General features: G+C 48.5%; 1 protein-coding gene across 5 annotated transcripts in view; it reads left to right on the forward strand.

Annotated features, from left to right (window-relative positions):
* The window catches only part of Farp1 (FERM, ARH/RhoGEF and pleckstrin domain protein 1), a 232,939-nt gene that overhangs the window by 52,830 nt on the left and 158,469 nt on the right, over positions 1 to 21,640 (forward strand). For all 5 annotated transcript variants that reach the window (XM_075950066.1, XM_075950069.1, XM_075950065.1 and 2 more), the window contains exon 2: positions 12,336 to 12,529. In XM_075950066.1, coding sequence (XP_075806181.1) covers positions 12,359 to 12,529 — 171 coding nt within the window. In that variant the 5' untranslated portion in view covers positions 12,336 to 12,358. The remainder of the gene's footprint in view (positions 1 to 12,335; positions 12,530 to 21,640) is intronic.

The following is a 21,640-nucleotide window of genomic DNA, read 5'->3' on the forward strand; positions in this document are numbered from 1 at the left end:
GTAATGATGGTGGGCCTACACGTCTTGTCGCACTGACCCTCTGAGCATCAGAGCTGTGGCATCAGGACTGTGATTCCAAGCTGGGGAGGTGGCACATACCTGTCATCCCACCACTCGGGGCATTTGGGAGAGAGATGGGAGGGTCAAGAATTCAAGGTCATTGTCAGTTGTGTTATGAGTTCCAAGCCAATGTAGGGACTGTGGGGGTCTTGTCTCAGTAGAACAGAAATGAACAGTGAGTCCTAGGCTGGAGCCTGCATTGGACCACTCAAAGGCTTCCTAACACACAGACGTGGGTTCTGGCTGAGATGGAGAACTGGTGTGTCTAATGGGCTCTCGGGTGGAACTGCTCTCGTCTGACTCGAGTGGCTCTGCAGAGATGGCAGGTGAGGAAGAGAATCCAGAGTGCCCAGACCCCCTGCCCACTCTTCCAATGAAACAAGAGACCTGATGTCACATCACAGGGGACGTAGAGCCCTTTCTGTGCTCCTGGTACCTGGAATCTTCTGCTAAGGCCCAAAGAGGAGAAAGGCCTTGACAATGTGTGAATATAAGTTAGTAATACACACCTAACTCCAGGGGAATAGAGTGAGGAAAAGAAGAGAGGAATTGGGGAGGGGTCTGCCGGAGGTGGGGACAGCCTTGCAGGAAGGAGGGGTGAGCACACAGCGTCATGCCCAGTGGGCTAAGCCCTGTTTAGTTCACGTGGAACAAGGACTAAAGAATAGTGAAGTGCATAGCTGGGCTTCTGGACATTTTACTTGGCATTGATTAGACTCGGGTTTTTAGTTAAGGACATGGACATTTGAAATTTTTTTTTCTTCCCTAGGGTACAGGTACTGGAGACCCAAAATTTGATTTCTGAAATAATGTGTGAAAACACTAAAAGAATAGAAATGCTCCTTTTGTTCAGTGTCTTTAGAAGTGTTCCCTAGAAATTTTTGGGAGTGTTTGTAGACAGAAGTTTCTGTCCTACCTGCACAGTCCAAAACACACACACACACACACACACACACACACACACACACACACACACACACACACACAGAGAGAGAGAGAGAGAGAGAGAGAGAGAGAGAGAAAGAGAGGGAGAGGGAGAGGGAGAGGGAGAGAGGGGGGGGCTTATATTAATTATAAACTGGCAGCCCTATTAGCTCAGGCTTATTGTTAACTAGCTCTTATTACTTAACCCAAAATTTTTGTCTATGTTTAGCTTGTTACCTTACTCAGTGAGGCATTTTCATCTTACTTCCTCTGCATTACCTGGTGACTGCCTCTCTGCCTTTCCTCTTCCCAGAATTCTCCTAGTCTGCTTGCCCCACCTATACTTCCTGCCTGGCTACTGGCCAATCAGTGTCTTATTAAACCTATACAATGACAAATCTTTACAGTGTACAAGAGCATTCTCCCACAAGTATTTAATTTAGATTTAATTAAAATAACTATGTTCCCCCAGACACTCTCATGTGCTGCAGGGTCATTATGTAGCTGGGAATGACCTTGAACTTCTGATGCTTCTGCTTCTCCTGCGGGGATGCACCCAGCACTGGTTTAAAGCAGTATACCACATTACTTGTTCTTCGTGTTTACTTTGGTCGCTGAGGAAGACTGGAGGTGCTGATTTCAGTTGTATTTTCTTAGTCCCTCTTTCCCTCCCAGCTGCTGGATAGACCATGTGACTTGGAGATGCTCTTGGACAATCAGCAGCTCAGAGCCACCCTCCCTTCTGAACTACCTGGGTGGTAGACAGTTGTTTCTCTTATATAGGAAAATCTGTCAGCTGCCATGGCTGCTGCTGAGCGCTCTCAGAACGCCTTCCATAAAGTAAGTGTCCAGGAGAAGCCAGGCTGAGCTGTGTGGTCTGTTGAGGTGCTGTCCCTGGCAGGCAGAGGTCTGGTTTGTCTCCACCCACCCCCTCCTTGTGGGGCCTGGCGAAGGGACCAGGAACACAGGGTGTCTTTGTCCGAGCAGATGGACTGAGCTGTCCACTTGTGCTGCCAGGTGTCTGACACACCTGACTTTGGTCCCACAGCATGGCACTTGCACACTTCTGTGCTCTCCATGTGTGGCCTCCAGAGATGTCCCAGGGGCTCCAGGTGGCAGCCTCTCCGCTCCTGCCAATCTTCCTCTGGGGTTTCTCCTGTGAGGAACAACTTGGGGTGCGTTTTTCTTAAGCTGGACCTTGTAAGCTGCTTACTTTCTAAACTGGAAGGGAGGACTGCTGTGTGCACACTTCCTTTCCACCGTTTTGATTTATAGGTGGCCCTTTTCACTGATTGTATGTCATAGATTGATGTTCTAGGTGGGACTAGAATCCTCAGCAGTACCAAGAAAGGAAAAGTTGTTTACGCATATCCTCATAGGTAATATAGGGTATAATTTTGCAAAAGTGAGTTGTTTTTTTTTTATTGCATTTGTTTGTGTGCGTGTGGCCAGAGGACAGCTGTCAGGAGTTGACTTTCTCCTCTCATGGGAGTCCTGAAAATCATAGAGTTTGTCAGGATTGTGGGCAAAGTACCTTTATCTGATGACGCGTCTCACTGTCCTGGCTATGCGTGCCTGTGTGCGTGTGTGTGCGCGCCCACATGTGGGTGCTCATACAAAGGCTAGAGGGTGACTGAAAATAGAGTTTTCTCTATTGCTCTACACCATATTTTATCTATCATTTATCTATCTATCTATCTATCATCTATCTATATCTATCATCACCTATCTATCTATCTATCTATCTATCTATCTATCTATCTATCTATCTATCTATCTAATCTTTGAGGCAGGATCTCTGGCTGAACCTGGTTCCTGTCTCGTCCTCCACCCATTGCTGGGGCTGCTGTGCCTGGCCTTTCTGTTGGTTCTAGGGATCCAAACTCACGTCCTCGCGCTTATGTAGCGGACTTTCTTCATCGCTGAGCCACAAAACTCAAAACGTCAGGAAAAACGTGCAATAAACAATGAGTTTCAAATACCCCCCTCCACCTCCCCGTGTTAGCCTTCACCAATGTGCTGCCGAGTCTTGTGTGAGCTTAACACAAACTAGAGTGATTTGAAAAGGCAGCAGCCTCCATTGAGAAACTCTCTAGCTGTAAGGCCTTTTCTTAATTAGGGATCAGTGGGGGACGGCCCGGCCCTTGGTGAGTGGTGCCATCCCTGGGCAGGTGATCCTGGGTTCAATAAGAAAGCAGGCCGAGCAAGCCTTGAGGAGCAGGCCAGTAAGCAGCATCCTCCATGACCTCTATCAGCTCCTGTCTCCAGGATCCTGTCCTGTTTAGTTCCTGTCCTGATTTCCTTCAGTGATGAACAGTGCTGTGAAATTGTGAGCCAAATAAACCCGTTCCTCCCAATTTGCTTTTTGGTCGTGGTGTTTCGTTGCAGCAATAGAAAGCCTAACTAAGACGACCGGGCAGCTGCAACAGTCCTTCCTAATGCTTTGCTGTTCTTCTAGACTCTAGAATCTAGAGGGTTCTGTGTCCGTAGGCACCAACACCGACTCTTATGGTTTAGACGTAAAATCCCTCCCAGTGTAGACAGAAGTTTCTGTCACACCCAGTCCCACAGCCATTCAGTCCCAAATAAACACACAGAGACTTACATTAATTATAAACTGTTTGGCCTGTTGCTCAGGCTTATTATGTGTGAGTGGCCTTTGAGCCTTTGCTTTAGAAGGAAAATAGGATCACGTGTGTATCGTCTTGTCTCTGGCCTCCTTTATGTTGTAAAATCTTTTATGGGGGGCCGTGGGGGTTCATCCACATCGTGTATCAACACTGATTTTCTTGTTGCTGAATAATGTTCCCTTTGTGTAGATGTTGCCACACTTTTGTTTCTGTACCAAGCCAGTTGATGAACGTTTGGGTCCACCCATCCGTCCGTCCATCCATCCATCCATCCATCCATCCATCCATCCATCCATCCATCCATGCATCCATCCATCCATCCATCCATCCATCCATCCATCCATCCATCCATCCATGTCTCTTTGTCTTGGGGAGATGCCTAGGAGTGAAATTTCTGAGTTATTAGGGGAAGGGTTTTATGGATTGGATGCTAAATTTATGAGCAAACTTTTAAAAAGCTTCCAAAATGTTCTCCACCTTGTACTGTTTTTATTCCCCTTGGCCATTGGCAGTATGGAGGAGTTCCCATTTCTTTACATTCTTGATAACACTTACTCTTATCTCTCTAAAATTAGAGCCATTCTAGTGGATATGCAGCATACCCTGCTGTGGTGTAATTTGTATTTCCTAGTGATTAATGGTGCTGGCCATCATACATCTCTAGAGACAGACCCTATCGCGGTTTTAAAACGTGAAGTTTCCGCTGTTTTTGGTTTCTACTTTTCCTACCAGGTTTTAGTTGTATTCTTTATGTTTTCAGGAGTTTTGGTGTCTTACAGCTTTTGTAATTGTTTCAGCCTTTCTCTTACAGTGTAAGTGGCTTCTGAATGAACTTTTTTTTTAATTGATTATGGCTACTTCTTATTTTCTTGAAGTTTAACTTCTCGTAGTTTCTTTTTAAAGGGTGTGAGTCGCGTTTCTCAGAGTTCTCATCCATTGAGCACATTAAGCTGATTATATTTGACCGCATCTTTGCCCTTGCTTAAATTTTTGAGTCTCCAAATGGTTGAGGTTATTTTTGGCACTTAGTCTTTAGATGTGGCTGTGAAGAAATCATGCCTTTGTTCTCTGTTCTGAGCGTCTTGTTCAGGTGTCTAAATAATTTTTTATTATGTCTTGGTGGTAGTCGTTACTTACTATTAGGGTGTGGTTGCTTTTGAAGACGTTTTAAAATTTCCTCTTTCATTTGTTTGTATGTTTGGAGCTGAAGCATGCCTTGTGAAGATCAATTTCCCATCAGCCTGTGTGGAGCGTGAATTCTAATCAGTCGTAATAATAAAAACTCAGAGACAGACATAGGGGTAAATGCTGAAAGACCAGAGAGGCAGAGCAGCCATCCACTAGTAGTTCTTTGCTCCACTGAATGCCCGGCCTCTCTGGCTGACTAGCGTGGCTGGCTCCGCACTCTGATCTTCAGGCAGGCTTTGTTACAGCACAATCTCACCATGCTTTTGGGTCCCAGGTGCTGAATTCGGGTCATTAGCCTTGGTGGCAGGTGCTTTACCTACCTACTGAGCCGTCTCCCATCCTCAAATGTGCTTTTTTTTTTATGCTAGAAACTTGTCTCTTATTTCTGGAATGTTTTCCTAAATCATGCCCTAAACAACTTTTTTTTTTATTTAAACTTTGGTCCCCCTTTCCCGAGTCTTCTGGGGCATGCAGATCACACCTTGTCTTCTGTATCTTGTTTTTTTTCTTCCGTTTTCAGCCCTTCTATCTCCCTTAAGCACTTTCCCTTAAGTGCCCACCATTTCATCTGAACACAGCTCCTTTTAGTGGCTTTCCACTTGGCCCGCATTTTTGTGATACTGGCTGGAGACTTTTTTATCCCAAATCTCCAAGACCTCAAGTGGGATAGCTCGTGGGTTGTTTAGATACCGGAATATTTTGGGATGAGCTCTTACCCTCCGAACACAAGGTGGCTTGCCGTTCCATCTTATGTGGATAGCCCAAATGTAAGTGTTGAGTGTTCCAGACTGTCACACAGGGTGCGATCTGGAATTTCCCACTGGAGCCATCATGGTGCTTAGAAAGTTGGATTTGGGCCATGTTCTTGCACACCTTTAGTCCCGTTGCTAGGAGACAGGGGCAGGCAGTGATTTTGAGGTCAACTGGTCTACCTAGCAAGTTCCAGGGGAGCCAGAGTTACCTAGTGAGACGCTGTCTACCAAAGTTTTGGGTTGGTAATGTTTCAGATTTGGAGTTGGGAATTTTATTCCTGTTTTTAACTACACTGCTTGTTTCCTGCTGCTGATCTTGGTTTTCCTAGGCCCTTATCTGCTTTTGTGTGTGATCTCATTCACTTTTTGAAGCTTGCGGATTTACGATGGTGTGTTTGGGCAGTTCAGCAGGTGGAGCTGCCTCGAGCCGCAGACCCTCCTGTCTCTGCCCTGCCTCCAGGTTTTCAATTTCAGTTGTGTGCCACCGAGTGCACTCTGGGCAAAATTTCAGTCTGTTGCAAGTGACATTTCAGTTGGTGACATTCTGACATTTGTATGACTGCTTTCTGTTTTGTTTTTGTCATTTTGAGACAGGGGTGTCTTGCTATGTAGCCCTAGGCTGGCTCCAAACTTAACTGTGCTCTTGGTTCTGCCTCCCAAAAGCTCGAATTTCAGGTGTGCCCCGCCCACTGCTGGCTTTCTTCTCCCAGTATCTTATTGGGAGCCATCTTGGGTAATAGAGGAGGGGTTGTCTCCCCGTTTGCTTTGTTTGTTTGTTTGTTGTTTCATCAGCTAGCTGTTTGTAGGAATCTCACACCTAGGAGGCTGATAGGGCTCTGCCCCTGCTAATAATAGGTGTTCTTCTGCCTTCTGGTGTGTGTTACAGAAACACTTGGTGAAGGCTGGCAGTGTTTATCCTGTGGTCTCAGCCTTCCCTTGCCTCAGTGTGAGGTTTTCCCCTCTCCATATGGCTTACTTATGGGGTTCCTCCCTGCATTCTGCCGGTGCCCAGGGAAGCTGCTCTGCACTCTGAGAACACCACTGCCGGTGTAGCCGGGGGTGTTCTGTCTGTTTAGGAAAACCAGGCTTTCCATTGGTCTGAGATCTGCAGCAGGCACGTCCCATCTCTCTGGCCTTCCCTGAAGTCTGGCCACCCCTTGGGAGTCCAGATGTCTCCGCATCTCAGGGAAGGAGTGTGTGTTTTATGTTGAGCTCCTTATTGCTTTTGGGTGAGTTCCAAGAGGAACTCTTTCAGCAGGGATATTGCGGAAGGACAGCTCTAGCTTCTTTCTCTGCCAGACAAACCTTTTGTTCCTTTACTCGGTTGAAGTAACGTTTCAAGGAGCCGTGAGGAACAAGGCAGCTCTGTAAGCTCCTAACTTTCAGATGTGGAATGCCACAGACCTGGTAACTTGTCCTCTGTTGACGGTCCCTCGGGGGATTCTGGAGAAGTCAGCAGAGTTAATGTATGCACAGGCTTGTTTCCCCAGAAGACAACGCTGCAGGATTGTGGGTTTCTCGTTTGGATGTGCAGCACTTGGGCTGTGATGTTCTCTGGGCTCGCTTCGCGTGTGTCTTGGGAACCTGCCTGGGTTTCCATGTGAATTCAGCAGGGCTTTTTATGTTCAACCGACCACATGCTAGCACATGAACAGAAGGCAAGTATGACATCCTCTGGGAAATGACGATACTCAGAGGTAGGTACAGGATGGGGTCAGCTGAGGGCTGTAGAGAAGGAACGTTAAGATGCCAGGTCTCCTCAGCACAGACTCCAGCAGAGGCTTAGACGCCAAAGTGCGAAGAAAGAGTGTACAGACACCGGAGGGTCTCGGGACTGAAGGCATTCCTCTCTGGAGATAAGGACAAAAGGTGTGTGTTTGTAGGCAGTGCTGGGGGATGGGAGAGCTGGGAGGGTTGGGCCCTAACTCCAGCACCTTGCTTGGGTGGGGGAGTGATGTGGGAGAATAGGGTCCCTCCCTTCCTGCCTGGCATCAGCTCCCTGGCTTGGGTTCAGCACTCAGTACACACACACACACACACACACACACACACACACACACACACGGCTGGGAATAGGGAAGAATATTTCTTTTAACCACAAGACATCAAATAAGAACACATCTGTGGAAGTCATTTTGCGTGGTTGATGAAGACGATCTTTAGCCCAGTCGATTTCATACATCAGCACCCACACCTGACTCATTGAGCACCCTTGGGTGTTCTGTCTTCTGCTCCACAGAAGATACCACACTCAGAACTGTAGGTTGGCAGTCTTATCTCCAGTACATTGAGGTGAGCTGCTAGAGCCTAGACCGCACAACCAAGCGGATTGTAGGAGTTTGGTGAACGTTTATTTGTGTCAGAGACTAAAAGACATCGGCTAACTGAGTAGAATCTGTAGTGGGTGTGTAGGAAGGAGTGGCCTGTCCTCCTAAAGCCGGTCTGTAACTCACTGTTCCCTGTCCTGGGACCCAGCTTTTCAGGGCTCTATTAGAAATCAGTAGTGGCCTCTCACCTGTTTCATTGTGGGGTAATGGGGGTGGGACAAGCAAGTGGCAAGGAACTTCCTAAAATGTGCTCATGTCCCTTTCTGGTGGGTCATGGGATATAGATCCTAATCATTGGAGTCTGGTGCAGATGGTGGGCGGGGCTCTGTGCTCTGCTCTGGTGTGTCTGGACCACTCCGTGTATTGTGAGATTATGAAGGGGACAATGATATCGATTGTGGGCGGGGCTCTGTGCGCTGCTCTGGTGTGTCTGGACCACTCCGTGTATTGTGAGATTATGAAGGGGACAATGATATCGATTGTGGGCGGGGCTCTGTGCGCTGCTCTGGTGTGTCTGGACCACTCCGTGTATTTGAGATTATGAAGGGGTCAGTGATATCGATTGTGGGCGGGGCTCTGTGCTCTGCTCTGATGTCTCTGGACCACTCCGTGTATTTGAGATTATGAAGGGGTCAGTGATGTAGATGGTGGGCGGGGCTCTGTGCTCTGCTCTGATGTCTCTGGACCACTCCGTGTATTTGAGATTATGAAGGGGGTCAGTGATGTAGATGGTGGGCGGGGCTCTGTGCTCTGCTCTGATGTCTCTGGACCACTCCGCGTATTTGAGATTATGAAGGGGTCAGTGATGTAGATGGTGGGTGGTTCTCCATGCTCTGCTCATGTCTCTGGACCACTCTGTGTATTGTGAGATTATGAAGGGGACAATGATATCGATTGTGGGTGGGGCTCTGTGCTCTGCTCTGATGTCTCTGGACCACTCTCTGTGTATTTGAGACTGTGAAGGATTTTGCCGTGAAGAGATGTAAGTCCTATCAGGAAGCTCCTGAGAAACTTCTGGGGACTTGCCTCTACAGGAGAGGGAGCAGGATGAGCTGGGCAGGGAACCTACTGGAATGAGGCTTACCAGCCAAGGTTCAGAGCTGGAGTGTGGGCTTGTTCCAGAGGTGTCAGATGCAGTCCCTGCTCCATGCCTGCCACCTCGTGACCCTGTGATGCCCCCTTCTTGGCTGTCTCTGTCTCCATTCTTTCTCCATTCTTTCTGGCTTCTTGTCCTCCATTGACCTTCATGGTAAGACATGGTTTTTGCTTTGGGGGTTCCGTAATCACCCCCTTTGGTGTGAATACCCATGATTTTTACTTATACAGTGTACTAGCTGGTTTTGTGTGTCAACTTGACACAAGCTAGAGCCATCCGAGAGGAAGAGCCTCAGTTGAGGAAATGCCTTCTTGAGATCCAGCTGTCAGGCATTTTCTCATTTAGTGATCAGTGGGTGGTGCTGTCCCCGGGCTGGTGGTCTTGAGTTTTGTTAGAAGGTGGACATGGGACACAAGCCAGTAAGCAGCTCTCCTCTATGGCTTCTGCATCAGCTCCTGCCTCCTGGTTCCTGCCCTGTTTGAGTTCCGGTTCTGACTTCTACAGTGATGAACAGCAATGCTGAAGTGTGAGCCAAATAAACCCTTTCCTCCCCAGCTTGCTTTTTGGCCGTGGTGTTTCATTACAACATTAGAATCCCTAACTAAAACACAGAGTAAGATGAGCGCTGAGCCCGGAGCCTGTGCCCATCCCTCCCTCCATGAAAGCCCGAGATGGGCCACTCCCGTACTCTGCCTCCCTCTTGCCCTATTTCACTCTTTCCCATCGTCCCAATCTCTCCCATTCTCCCAGTTGCTAGCCACGTAATTGTGTCCACAAAAGCGGACATATCATGCAATCTTTCTATTTCCATCTCTCTGTCCAAGTTATTATCTCATGTATGAGTCATCACAGTTGCTCTGAAGTTGGATTCCCTCCACCCTCCCCCTAGTTCCCACGTCATATGTCCTCTTCTGCCCCGTTTTCCTAACGTTGTGTTTCAGTGGTGTCCTTGTGCCTGTCCTTGTGGCTCAGTGCTGCCGACTGGTTTCAGCCAGGCCTCTGAGGGTCCTGGTTGTCTAATTTTGGCCCACTGACAAAGTTTACCTCGCACTCTTTAGTCTTGGTTCACACTATCCTTCCGACTTGCCATATCTTTCCCCCTCCTCTTCTTTCTTCTGTCCCTCCCTCCTTTCTCCCTCTGCTTCCTTTCTTCATCTCTTCCTTTCCTTCCTCCTCCAGCGGCTCCTTCTCTGTTCATGCATGTGCTCATGTATGTAGAGTGTACATGCATGCGCTCATGTATGTAGAGTGTACACGTATGTATTCGTGTATGTAGAGTGTACACATATGTATTCGTGTATGTAGAGTGTACATGCACGCACTCATGTATGTAGAGTGTACATGCATGCGCTCATGTATGTAGAGTGTACACATATGTATTCGTGTATGTAGAGTGTACATGCACGCACTCATGTATGTAGAGTGTACATGCACGCACTCATGTATGTAGAGTGTACATGCATGCGCTCATGTATGTAGAGTGTACATGCATGCGCTCATGTATGTAGAGTGTACATGTATGTATTCATGTATATAGAGTGTACATGCATGCGCTCATGTATGTAGAGTGTACATGCATGTGCTCATTTATGTAGAATGTACATGCATGCGCTCATGTATGTAGAGTGTACATGTACGTATTCGTGTATGTAGCAGTGTACATGTGTGTACTCATGTATGTAGGAGTGTACAGACATGTACTCATGTATGTAGGAGTGTACATGCACGGAGGTCCCAGATCCATGTGGGGTGTCTGCCTCAGCTGCTCTCCACCTTGTTTTTGAGACAGGATCTCTCTTAACATGGGGTTCACTGATCTGCTTGTGGTTAGCCTGTGTGCTCCGAGGGTCTTCCCATCTCTGCTTCCTCAGTCCCGGGGATGAGCCTGGCAAGTGTGTTTTGCCAGCAGCTCTCTCCCCAGCCCCACACTCTCTTAGGTTCCCCCACAAAGTGCTGTGCACTTATCTGGAACGTCTTTCCTATCTGTGCTTCCTGCTTTTTTATGTGTTATCCAAGGTTTGATGTCAAACTGAGTTCAGTTCCCCCTCTTCCTGGGTAGAGACCCCCCGCCCTCCCCACACCAACTGTTGTAGCTTGAATTGACATCTCATTCACGTGTGACTTGACACAGAATTGCCGTCTCTTTCACGTGTGACTTGATGACAGAATTTGCAGCCAGACAGCTGCCCTGCTGATGGTCAGTCATCCAGCAGCCATTTTGAGCTTTGTGCCAAATGGAGACTCAGTAGGTACTGAAGAACGGAGACACTCAAGACTGGGGACTTTGGGGGGTGTTTCTTGTGCCGTGTGCATGCGGGGAGGTAAAAAGATTCGACCATATGGAGCCGTTAAACCGTGAGCACAGCACCAAGCTCTGCCCCCAGTGTCCAGGAAGTGACATTTGATCGGAGGTTTAAAGCAGTTAAGTTTCCAGGTGAAGAAAGAGTGTTCAGTCTGGGGGAGCCTGCGACAGCATGGGAGGAGAGGACCGAGGCGGGTACCCCCAGAGAAGGGCAGACTGCTTGGGGAGCACAGAGGATTGTCTGGCTGTAGAAAAATGCCTGTGTCCATACTTATAATATGTACAGTGGCTTCTTGGAAAAGGGGGCAAGCTGGAGAGGTTGGATGGCAAGAAGGAGGTGAATGGCAAAGTTCTTGCCATCAAAACAGGTTAAAGGTTGGGCGGTGATGGCGCATGCCTTTAATCCGAGCACTTGAGAGGCAGAGGCAGCCAGGTCTACAGACCGAGTTTCGGATAGGCTCCAAAGCTATGAGAAACCCAGTCTCGAAAAACAAAACAAAACAAAGAATGAGTTTTAGGAATGGAGAGCAAAGCCCTGTTCAGTCTTCATCTGCCTCTCTCTGTGTGTTTCCTCAGTTTACCAACTGGGGAGCCTTAGTTGTCCTCTCGTCTGCAGAATGACCACATTCTCTAGTATGGGGCCGAGTCCCTACACAATAATTAGTGGGCTTTAATAATAGAGCCCAGGTCCTGTTTGCATCTTCCCACCCGACTTTAAAGGTAGAGAAAGTAGAGCTGGTGATTGGAGATATCCAATGGCAGAGCAAAACCCAACCCAGTCTGTCGCATGAGTAACTGAGAGCTGACCGTGAAGCTAGGAAGGAATACGACATTCAGTATGCAAAAATGCACATGGACCCCATGCAGAAAGACCTGAATGTCTAACTGTGACGTTTCAGGCAGCAGGTACACCCAGGGCTGCAGTGTGTGGTTCCTGTGTGGAGAAGCATGGAGGGTCTCTCACCTGGTGCAGAGTCTCAAAGCAGGAAGAGACACAGCAAGAGTTACGTGGAGGAGTCTTTCCTTCTGATCCATCTCTCTTATTGTTTTCTGCAGATATCATATAAGCTGCTTTCATCATGGGAGAAATAGAACAGAAGCCCACCCCTGCATCACGTCTGGGGGCCCCGGAGAATTCGGGGATCAGCACCTTGGAACGAGGACAGAAACCGCCGCCCACACCTTCAGGAAAACTCATGACCGTCAAAATCCAGATGCTGGATGACACCCAGGAGACCTTTGAAGTTCCAGTAAGCCAGGGGTTTGTTCAAGGGTGTGGGCACCTGGAAATGGGGAGGTCACCGATGGCCCAGTAACATGAGATGTCCAGAGAGGGTCTGTGTGCTCAGGTACCTCAATCCTCACGCCCAGCAGGCATTGGGAAGGTCACTGATGGCCCAGTGACGTGAGATCTACAGAGAGGGTCTGTGTGCTCAGGTACCTCAATCCTCACGCCCAGCAGGCATTGGGAAGGTCACTGATGGCCCAGTGACATGAGATCTACAGAGAGGGTCTGTATGCTCAGGTACCTCACTGCTCACTCACAACGGGGCATCATTCATCGATCATTCTGGTTCTGAGTGATCTGTTTTTCAGATCTATGAATGAGTCACGTGTACGTATAGTGACATGGATGGTTTAGCTGCAGTTTTACTGTGACTTCCCATGGTGCATCACGTGTGTATGTGTATTTTATGTATTATACATAGCATGCCTATGTATATCGAGTATAACTGCATCTAAAGATGTGTAATATATATGTTCACGGTGGCACTGGAGGAAAGGGTGGTACTTTCAGTGGATTGTGATTTAATTTGTTGCTATCCCAACAAGTTCTCTCACTGGTGTGAGCCTGTGTTGGACCCATGGACATCATCCTGAGAAAGCCATCAAAATTCTACATGAGGAAGTTGGGAGCAAGTGAGCTTCCTGTCCAAGTGAAGCAAGAGCTCCACCCCTACATCCCAGGCGCCATGAAAGGAACCTTAGCACCCCTGCTGCTTACGGAGAGCCCTGCCTCAGTCTCCTCCCTGCCTAAGCATCTGTTGCTAGAGACTAAGGCGCCCTGCCGTTATGGGGGTGTAGCCTGTCGAGGTCCCCAGAACAGAGATTGCCCCTCTTGACCCCTCAGCCCTCTGTCTCACCTTTGGTGTTCTATCTTGGCTACGGTCCCGGCGTTGGTTGTTGATTGTAGAGGGAGAAAATCGGTCTTGACTCTAAGCAGCCGACAGAGACAGCCCTCTGGAACACACCTGTTTCTGACAGGGAGGCAATCCGTTCATTATTTCTGTTGGCTAGAGTGTCTGAAATTTAATAGTCGGCATTAACGGTGGTAACCCATCATTTAATCATTTATGGGATGTGATTCAGTAAATTATATTTATTTCACAGAACATTGTTCAGGGAGTGTGAATTTAAGTGTCTCAGAGAAAGATGAACCTCACAGTGGCTGGCTGTGTTTTAAAACTGCCAATTGGATCGCACATTGCGAACGGCCTTTGTCCCTTTTTGATTTCCTTGCTGTGGAATTCATCTTTCAAGGACTTGGCCTAGGAATAGGACTTCCTATTCCAGTGAGCAAAGCTGCTGCTGATTTCTGGAACTGTAGACTAGGTTGGGAAAGCACCTGCCACCGGCTGAGAATTCTGCCCTCTGGAAGGAGTGGCCCTTCTTCTCCCTGCCCCCAGTATTCTCTGCCTTGCCAGACCAGTTTGGTGAAGTATTCATTTCTCTTTGCTTTTTGGACCTGTGAGGAGCCCAGGCTGCAGCCACCTCTCTATACACAGTGTCCTGTTAGAGGGGCTCACAGAAGGCCAAGGTCACCACTCCGCACAGCTACCATCTGAGCAGAAACTGCGCAGGCACTATGTAGTAATAAATCATAAATAAAAGCACACACACAACCTGATTTGAGTGTCCAGAACCCATGTTTAAAAAAAGAAAAGAAATCCTGTCTGGGCAGTGTACTTGTAACCTCAGGGTCGAGGCCTTGGAGACAAGAGAATCCCTTGGGCTCACTGGCAGGCCCTCCTAGCCTGTTTGGTCAGTTCCTGGCCTGTGAGTGATTCTGTCTCAAAATAAAGAAGGTAGATGGTGCTGCTGAGGTCATTCTCTGGCCTTCGCACACAAGCTCATATGTGCACACACGTGCTCACATGCTCACACATGCACATACATGCATACACACACTCATACACGCACACACATGTTCATATACACATGCTCATATGTGCACACACATGCGCATACATGTACACACATGTTCATACATGCATGCACGTGCACACACGTGAACACCCAGGGGTACTTACCTTCATGATTTTTGATAGCCGTTCTTTCCATTTCATCCCCCCTGCCACTCCTGTGCCCTTTATGGCCCTGTTAGTTTAGCGTGCTGCCTTAGGCAGTGGCTGCTCCCTTCTGGCTGTGCAGGCCTCTCTGTGCCCTTGTCAAGGTTGAGCCCGGGGTGAAAATTTCACTTTCTCCTACTGGTATTTGGGCAGCGTTCTTAACCTCTTAGAAACTGCCTTCAAATCCGTGAAGAGAGGCAATAGGAAACAATGCTTCTTGTTTCACGACTAAAAAGACGATTCACATAAAACAGCTACAGTGTTTTGGGTGCACCTTGGGCTGTTAGTAGGTAGGATTTGTGGCATTTATATATATGCCTTTGCCGCTGGCTGCTGGCTTCTCAGGGCCCCACCTCCGCCCCCATGTAGCCAGGCAGATGGACGATTGGTGGTCATCGAGTGTTTGCTGATGGGATGCTGCAGCGAATCTGTTTTACAGGCAGGGCTTGGTAGTTTTAACACGTCTCTTTCACCGGTGTTTTATCTGTCTTTTTCTATGTAGGTTAGAGTGTGCCTCCTCAGCCCATGGACAACAGATGTTTTCCTTAAACTGGCTGTGGAAAGGCAGATGGATAGACCAGCGTGTCCCTGGCTAGAGCAGACTCTAGGTCTCCGCCTTGCGCTCTTTAAGAACAGCTAGAGTCCAGGCCATCCCACAGCTCCAAGCCAGTGAGGCCTCCTGGTGGTTCAGTCATTCCAAGAATGGGAAGGGAGGAGGGACGGACCGTGGCTTCAGGATTGTAGGGACAAGACCAGCTCCCGATAATTGCTTTACTATCTTTGCTTCAAAGCTTTTGCTAAGAATTCGCCAAGGCCGCCGTCTGACCCTCTCCCTCAAGGGCAGGATGGGACATCCTGGTGGACTTATTCTCATTGCACGGAAGCGTTTGTCCTGAGAAGGGGCAGGGCATGAAGCCAGAAGCTTCTGCAACTTCCTTGGGAAGCAGAGGCAGTGTGTGTTGGGGGGAGGGGCGGGATCTGTCTTTAATGAGCCCTATCTTTCCCTGGGGATCAGGTCTTCTAGACCTATTCTTACTACTTTTGTGTTCACGTACAGATGCTGCCAAAGCAGTCATTTTAAATACAAGCTCCCTGACCAGCTCCTGCACAAGAGAACAAACCATATTCTTAGTGATGGTTTTTGTCTTTTTTTTTTTAACCCTTTAGAAAATTTTTAATAAAGAGTTGAGCCTCTTGGGAACCAGGGGAGTAGACATCAGTCTTTTCCACTCAGGACTAGCTGGGCGAGCCTCTTGTAGTGTTGAACTTGGATGACTTTTTGGGTACTTCCTCCACACAATGGAAAGTTCAAAACCAACATTTATAGGAAGCTCTTGCCTGGCGGTTTCTCTTCTTGATGTTGAAAACAACATGCAAATAAACCACACCTCTCTGTCTGATAACACAGCTTTCTCTTCTCCTGAAGGTTATAAAGCCTGGTGGGTCCCAGGCCTGGGGCTCCCTTCCCCCATCAGGCCGCCTTCTGCGAAGGTCCCTGAGAAGGTTTTGTGTGTCTGGTTCTCCTGACCCTTCTGGTAAACAAACACTGCTCCACCAGGGAAGACGGCTGGAGAGGCAGATGGCCAGTTCTCCCAGTGTTTGGCTTCTCCTCAGCTGGTCACTGTAGGAAGACCTGGGAGAGCCATAGAGGAAAGTAGATCCTGGCTTTGCCTTCCAGCAGGCCTGGTCGCCTAAGGTCAATACAGCAGGTGACGAGAAGACGCTACGTGCCTTTGGGGGTCAGCAGGAGTGGTGGTATGGGCAGTTGACAGAATGGCCTCTCCAGTGGTCAGGGCAGGAAATCAGACTGGCTTCTTAACTATGTTTGCGTCTTCTCCTTGATTTCCTTAGAAGCTATCATAGCTCTCAAAGTTTGTGTAGCTTGCTCTCCTTTGCCTGCAGACTAAGGGTGAATATTTTGACTTCTGGGAATCCTGGGAGAAAGCAGAATTCTGGCCCCTTAGGGGTCTACTGGAAGCATGAACCCCTCTTTCTGTAACACTTCTGAGCCATTGGCTTCCACTTTAGCTTTTGCATTAGCGCACCATGGAGAAGTCAAACTTGTTTGCCTGATTAAGGATGGCAGTAGAATGGGAGCACCTTGTAGGCAAGGCTTTGTTTCTCACAACCCATAGCAGACGCGTGTGCTTGGGTCCCGACTTGGCGTTGCTGGCCAGCTGTGAAGCTTTCTGGACTCTCACAGCAGGTTCCGAGGAGTGCTTGGGAACTCAACTCAGGTTACACCAAGGCCTGGTGGCGGTGGCACCCGGTACACAGGGTCCCTCCAGCCCCTGCTAGTCTTTGTGAGACAGTATTTCGCTGTGCCGCTCCGGTTAGCCTGGACTTTCACTGTTTCTGCCAGGGTAGCCTTGACCCCACAGAGACCTGCTTCAGCTTGCTTCTGTAGTTCTAGCTGTATCTGCCAGGAGGTCCCTGTTTCAGCCGGTCACCCCACTGCAGATTCTCAGTCTGGGCTGTTTGAGTCACTGCCCTCCCTCTTTAGCCCCAACATCCACCTAACTCATTTATCAAAATGCCACCCATAGGCCCTACCTGGCCAGGCTCCATCAGAGAGAGGGCAGTGTTCTTCCTTCCCAGCATTTGTCCTTCTAATTAGCCTAGAAATCTCTGTCTCCCATCTGGCTCTGAGCCTCTGTATCCCTGAGATCAGACTCAGTTTCCTAATCTGCAGTATGAGGTGTTCGGTCCCGATATAAAACCCTGTCCTCCTTTTCTGTCCTTTTGGAAGTCGGAATGCCATGTTGGCCTTCTTGTAGATGAGTCAGCTTTTTGTGCCTGTGTTTTGGAATTCTCCAGCAAGATTGTAAACACTGGGGCTCGTTGTTGTCATTGGTTCTTTTGATTTGTTTTTGTTTTTGGGACAGAGCTCTGTGGGCCCAAGCTAGTCTCAAATTAAAAATCGTCCTGTCTCACTTCTGAGACAGGTCTGTGCCACCTCTGCCTGGGGGGTATTAAAGCAGACAGCACACCCAAGGTCTGATCCAATCCGGTCATCGTCACGGTGTGCCTAGCGAGTGCTAACAGAAAAGGACTTGCTGAGTGCAGGCACGGAAGACCTTACAAGGTGTCAGGAGTCCTGGAACTGCAGCTAAGGGAAGTGGGTGGTCGCCCTAACGCTCCCTGAATCCCTTGGCAGTGGAAGATAGGAGACCGAAATAAACCACATGTTTTCCCAGGAACACCTTGCTGACAAAAACTCCAGCAAGTTTGTTGAGGCTACAGAGGATTTTTACACGTGTCTTTGGAAATCACAGAAGAGAGGACATCGAATTTTCTACTTTTTTGTTGGTCGCAAAATTGGTCAAGCTATTTTGGAGCCTTAATTAGGAATGTTCTGAAGTAAGGCCTTCAGTGATTAAACAGGGTTTTCATTTTATTACCTGTGTGACAGGACAGGTTTTCATTGCTCTGACCCTCACAGAAACCTGGGCAGGTCCTCAGTGGAGGCTTGTTCGTCCAAGCTGTCTGGCTGTAGAGAGAGCCTTGGTGGTGACAGGTACCATCCTGATCCTTGGGCTCTGTTTGCCCTCTTGAGACAACCCTGTGTCTTGTCTTTGTGGCCCTAGAAGAGCCCAGGCCGAACATTCAATGAGTCTTTGTCCTTTTTGGATTTCATGGAGTTCCATTTCTCTTTCTTTGGAGTGAGTCCTGGTGGACAAGCCCCTGTGAGCCTGAGAGTCCCACGTGCCCCTCGGAGAGATGAAGTCCACCTGTGTGGGAAAGCATGCCCTCCCTCTTGCCACATTTCTGGCTCTCCTGGAGGAGCAGGATAGACCTACATAAAATTTAATTGGCTATTTAAAGCCAAGGCCCAGAGCACACGCTGCCTCTTAAGTGTCAGCCCACGGTGAGAACAAGCGTAGGGAGTTTCACAGGTCCGCTGGGCTCTTTAAAAACAAGCCAGAGTTTCTTTCTCCTTATCCGTGTTGCTCTTGGCTCTTTAGCCAACTTTCTGGAATAGTTCTGAAGCCCACTCCGCTGGGCCTGGCCGTTTCTGTGCGTTATTTAACTTAGGATGATAAATGGGGCCTGTCTGGGTCTAGCCTCCTGAGGTTAAATTGAAAGGCTATTTTAATGGAGTAAAAAAAAAATGTTTTTCTTTTTTTCATAAATCATTCCAGATAAATACTGTTTAACCTTCCCTCCCGGCTCCTTAGACGCAAAGAGGCGGATTGAGATGTGGGCCTGAAACGCTTGTGTGCTCGCCTTTCGGTTTTAGTGGCTCTGGTGATCAAAGCCGCTCACGCAGCTCAGAAGGGATGTGGCCATGTTCTAACAGCTGTTTGCTATTTTCTTCCAAGGAAAAAAATTTTACTCAGTAGAGCCCAATAAATAAAAGAATAGATGGTAATTAAGAATGCTCCTCTCTGACATTAAAACAGCCACAAGCAGGAAGCTTGACTTGTTTTTTTTTTCTTCTTCCTTTAAATGGAAATCCTGAAATCTCATAGTTACATCTAAGAAGACTGGGAAAGGGAGGTGTGGAAGGCCCCTGGGTCCAGCTGTGTGGCTTGGTCATGTACACAGGAGGAACGCTGACCTCAGCACTGAGTGTGGCACTACAATGGAGTATTTTGTAGAATGTGTGGCAGAGACACGCTGTTCCCAGGAAGGCAAGCCTGCTCTTCTCGCCGTAACTGGCATTTCATGTTCATGGAGCCTGGTTGAGGCTCTTACGTCAGGGCTGCATGGGTGAATGCCATAAAAAAGCATGCCCGAGCTCTCTAAGATAAAGACTGGCACGCTGTGTCAGGGGTCATTGTCTTCCGGGCAGCTCCACACCAGCCTGGGGCTTTCTTTAGATGGGTGCTAGCGGTTACCTAAGCTAGTCACGTGTCCTGTTGGTTTTCTGCCGGTCTGTGAGACCCAAGTGTGCCTGTAGCCCTGTTTCTGCTGAGCAGGTGGGCCGCTGTGTCCTGGACCCACGGCAACTTCCCTGGGCCTCGAGGGGGAGCCGGGGTCTGTGGCACGCACATGCACACACACACACACACACACACACACACACACACACACACACAGGTGGTACTCTGAGGGCAGAAGGTTGCTGTGATTCTGAGGCCCCTAGGCTATCTAGGCCTGCCAGAGCTGCTCAACAAACACTCTCAAAAAGCACAAAATAAGAGAAAAAAAATAAAACGGGGATTTTTCCACCTTAGAACTTTATATACAATTTTGCTTTGTTGATTTCTTGGTCTGTTTTATTTTCTGATTCCCGAGACATGTCTGCTTTCCTTGAGTTGGGGGTCCCTGCATCTGTCTCATGCAGACTGGACAAGACATCTGAGATAGTCTTAGGATTCTGAGATCCCTCTCGCCGTGTGGGTTTGGTATGTCCATGGAAGGGGTGCTCTTCTCTTTGATTGCAGATATGAAGGCAGGTGCTTACAAGTTGGACTCTCCGATCCAGCCGTGTTTTTATTTTTATTACTTTGAACATTTGAGTTGGGCGTGGTGGCTGTAAATCCTAAAGAGGATATGGAATGGTTCCCTCAAGTTGGAAGTTTTCTGTGGATAGACGATTGTGGAAAAGAACAGTTCTCAAAGCCTTCGCTAACTTTTGAAATTGTGTTCGAGAGCTTCACACGCTGAGGTGTTTCCTCCTCTGTATGAACAGGAAGTTGGACCAGATACCCACAGTGGGATTCTGTGGCTCTGGTTTTATTTATGGACTGTGACCTTGGAAACATGATCCAGGTTCCATAAGTTTTATCTACAGGAGCGGCAAGGTGCTGCCAGTGATAAGAACGTGGAGAAAATGACAACTGGTCTTTGTAGAAAGGACGGGCATTATTTATGAGTAGGCGGTGAGCTGGCACAGGCAAGCGTCTGGCAAAGGTCTTCCTCTAGGTGCTGTGAAAGGGACAGTTGTTTTCTCTTGAGCTAATCTGTGAAGTCTGCGCTGGGGAGCGCAAGTGTTGGGGTGGGGCGCGAGAGAGGAGCGAGGGAGCCAGAGTCCTACTCCAGGGCCTCCCGCCTTCAGTCTGGTCTTCACCTGCTGCTGGAGGCCACAGGAGCCATGGGGATGACACAGGTGCTCAGTTGTGCCAGAGGAGGGCCTGTGTCTGTGGGAGGATGCTGTGGCACGGGGTGGTGGTAACAATAAAGGCTGAGCTCGAGCTTGAGTTAGGTTTTAGACTGAGTGGCAGGGAGCTGAAATAGAGATCCTGGGGATGCAATTGAAAGACTGCAGTAGATGGGTTGGGAGCAAGGAGCTACCACTGCCTGGAAACCGTAGGTGTATAGACCATAAGTTTACAGCTTGGGCGGCTCCATGCGGTCACCAAGGACCAAGCGACGGACAAATTCATGAGAGGTTGTCTTCCTTTAGTGGGTATGTGTTAGAAACACTGCTGAGGTCGGTAAGGAGTGCCATGTGTGCGTGTGTGTGTGTGTGTGTGTGTGTGTGTGTGTATTCGTGTGTCTTTGGACAGACAAATATCATGAGAGATTGTCTTCTTTAAATGGGCACATGTTAGAAACACTGCTGAGGTAAGGAGGGCCGTGTGTGTGTGTGTGTGTGTGGTACGCATGCGAGTGTACACGTGTGTCTTTGCAGCTGTGGAGGCCAGAGGTTGCAGTCACGTGTCTTTCTCACTTGCTGTCCACCTTATTTTTGGAGCATGGTCTCACCTTGAGCCTGGAGATTCAGCTGAACTGACCATCACGCCCTTGGGATCCTCCAGTCTCCACCTGGGTGGTGACTGCAGGCCTGTATAATTGTGTCTGCTTTCATGTAACTCAAACTCAGCCCTCATGTTGGTAACTAGCACCGTAGCAGCTGGTCCACATCTCCAGCGTCATTACTGAGTTATTATTGACCTGAATGCACGGCTCCGGCCTCGCCTCACCTCCTGATTTTAGAGATGACACTAGGTGTAGGAAATAGAGGTTGGTTACTAAGGTCCAACGTGCTTTTCCGTTTAATCCTTTTAAATATCCTCATCATCCCAGAAACCACCGATGTTGGCTTGTCCTACCTGAGTGAAG

This window comes from Microtus pennsylvanicus, chromosome 15, assembly GCF_037038515.1.
Source record: "Microtus pennsylvanicus isolate mMicPen1 chromosome 15, mMicPen1.hap1, whole genome shotgun sequence".
Lineage (NCBI taxonomy): Eukaryota > Metazoa > Chordata > Mammalia > Rodentia > Cricetidae > Microtus > Microtus pennsylvanicus.